The sequence below is a fragment of the Haliaeetus leucocephalus genome, unplaced genomic scaffold, assembly GCF_000737465.1.
Source record: "Haliaeetus leucocephalus isolate CR32 unplaced genomic scaffold, Haliaeetus_leucocephalus-4.0 Scaffold110, whole genome shotgun sequence".
NCBI lineage: Eukaryota > Metazoa > Chordata > Aves > Accipitriformes > Accipitridae > Haliaeetus > Haliaeetus leucocephalus.
This window is the reverse complement of record NW_010972546.1, coordinates 2,991,354-2,993,247: the sequence shown is the minus strand read 5'-3', so window position 1 is coordinate 2,993,247 and position 1,894 is coordinate 2,991,354. Positions and strand designations below refer to the sequence as shown.

At 64.3% G+C, this 1,894-nt stretch overlaps 1 protein-coding gene across 1 annotated transcript in view; it reads left to right on the top strand.

Annotated features, from left to right (window-relative positions):
- The first annotated feature begins 171 nt into the window (after positions 1 to 171).
- PTGES3L (prostaglandin E synthase 3 (cytosolic)-like) overlaps positions 172 to 1,894 on the top strand; it is a 1,997-nt gene continuing 274 nt past the window's right edge. The window contains exons 1-6 of the mRNA XM_010585746.1: positions 172 to 194; positions 443 to 556; positions 675 to 741; positions 1,068 to 1,166; positions 1,584 to 1,673; positions 1,784 to 1,837. Coding sequence (XP_010584048.1) covers positions 172 to 194; positions 443 to 556; positions 675 to 741; positions 1,068 to 1,166; positions 1,584 to 1,673; positions 1,784 to 1,837 — 447 coding nt within the window. The remainder of the gene's footprint in view (positions 195 to 442; positions 557 to 674; positions 742 to 1,067; positions 1,167 to 1,583; positions 1,674 to 1,783; positions 1,838 to 1,894) is intronic.

Here is a 1,894-nt window from a genome sequence, read left to right as displayed (position 1 = left end):
GTCGGGCCGGACGGGACGGGACGGGACGGGCAGCGCCCGGCACCCCCGCGCGGCGCCCTGTCCCCGGGGCAGTGTCCGGTCAGGGTCTCGGGCGCCCGCCCCGGTCCCGGAGCCTGAGGCAGCACCGGGCAGGGCCCAGCGCCGCGGGGCCCCGGCCGGGACCCTCCAGCAATGGCAGTGGAGAGCGAGGGCAGGCCGGCCTGCCGGGCCTCCCTGGCTGCCGAGGCGAGGGGCCGTCTGGAGGGTGAGAGGGGAGAGCTGCGTGCCCACCGCCCGGGCCCTGCACCCACCTCGCTCTCGCTGCCAGCCCTGGAGCTCGGCCCAGGCAGGGTACATGTTTGGGGCACCTTCCTTGCCCCAATTCCCACCCCGTGTCTCGCACGGTCCCTGTGGAGTGCTGCTGGGCACCGCGGAAAAACCTGCTGGTCTGCTCTTTCCCAAGGCAACCGGCAAAGACACTGTGGTACGACCGCCCACGGTACGTCTACCTGGAGTTCTGTGTCGAGGACAGCACAGATGTTAAGGTCATCATTGAGGACCAGCGGTTGGTGTTCAGGTGAGCTGCCACTGCCCTGCCAACCAGGGACGTGGCCCTGAACTGGGGGTGGTCTGGGGGATGGGGCACGTGTGGCCTCAGCCCTCTCCTAAACCAGGCTGTTACGGTGTTTTGGCAGTTGCAAAAATGCAGATGGTGTGGAGTTCTACAACGAGATCAACCTGTATGCCAGGGTCAACTCCAAGGTGAGGCTTCCGCCCAGCAAACTGTTCTCTGACAGCCTGCATCGGGCTCAGAATTAAATCCAGCCTGTGCAGTCTTGAGCAACACCGCTTAGCATTGAATCCTGCCCCTTTCCCAAGAGCCTGAGTGGGGTCAGCACAAGCCTGTGAGCCCTGACCCTGGGCCGGGCACTTGCAGTGCTACCTGGGGCCAGAAACAACCTGTCTCTGTGGTTCTGTGTCCCCCACAGCCTGAATGCGGCTGAGCTTTAATCCTGTGTGTGTCTGCAGTGGATTACAGAGAGGATTCTGGCAGACACTGAGATGTGGCACCCCCAATCTCTTGGCAGGACTCACGGGAGAAGCGCTCCGACCGCTCCATCACATGTTTTATGCGGAAGTGGAAGGAGAAAGTGGCCTGGCCCCGTATCACCAAGGAGAACATCAAGGTGTGTGTGGCCCCTGGCAGCCAGGACCAGCCTCAGCACATGTGCTGTCCCCACACAGCACCTCATGGGTCCTGGGGACCAACCTGCCCCCAGGACAGACACCGAGGGCCCCACGCGGGCATCCCAACACAGAGCTCCCAAAGACCCCAACCTCACGGTCACTGCCAGTCCATGGACCTCTGCCGTCCAGGAAGGACGCAGCACCCCTTTCCCTCGACACAGGCGGAGTCAGGACCAGCACCCACAGATGAAAGGACACACTCCCCTTCCTGCCCTGCCCCAGCCTGCCCAGTCCCCTCGCCTGAGCAGGAGCAGTCTGCGCTCACCCCACAGAGCAATGCCTGGGCCGTGAGGACAGGGCTGCCCGGTCCCCTCCGTGCTGCTCCCTCCCTCAGGCGATGCTCTCTCTGCCCACAGCCAGCCTGGCTCTCCGTGGACTTTGACAACTGGCGAGACTGGGAAGGGGACGAGGAGGTGGAGAGGGCCATGGTGGAGCAGTATGCAGAGGTGAGCCGGGCTGCAAGCCTTGGTGTCCCAGGGCGCGTGTGGGGTGGGTGCTTGGGATGGGGGTGGAGCTAGGGATTCGGAGTTCCCACAGCCGTTTTTTTCCCATCCAGCTCCTGGAGAAGGTGACGGACAAAGGTCCCCCCCCGGCCATGGACGACCTGGATGTAAGTATTGCCTGCGAGCTGCTTCCCCCAGGCGCTGCTACACGCTGCAGCCGCCCC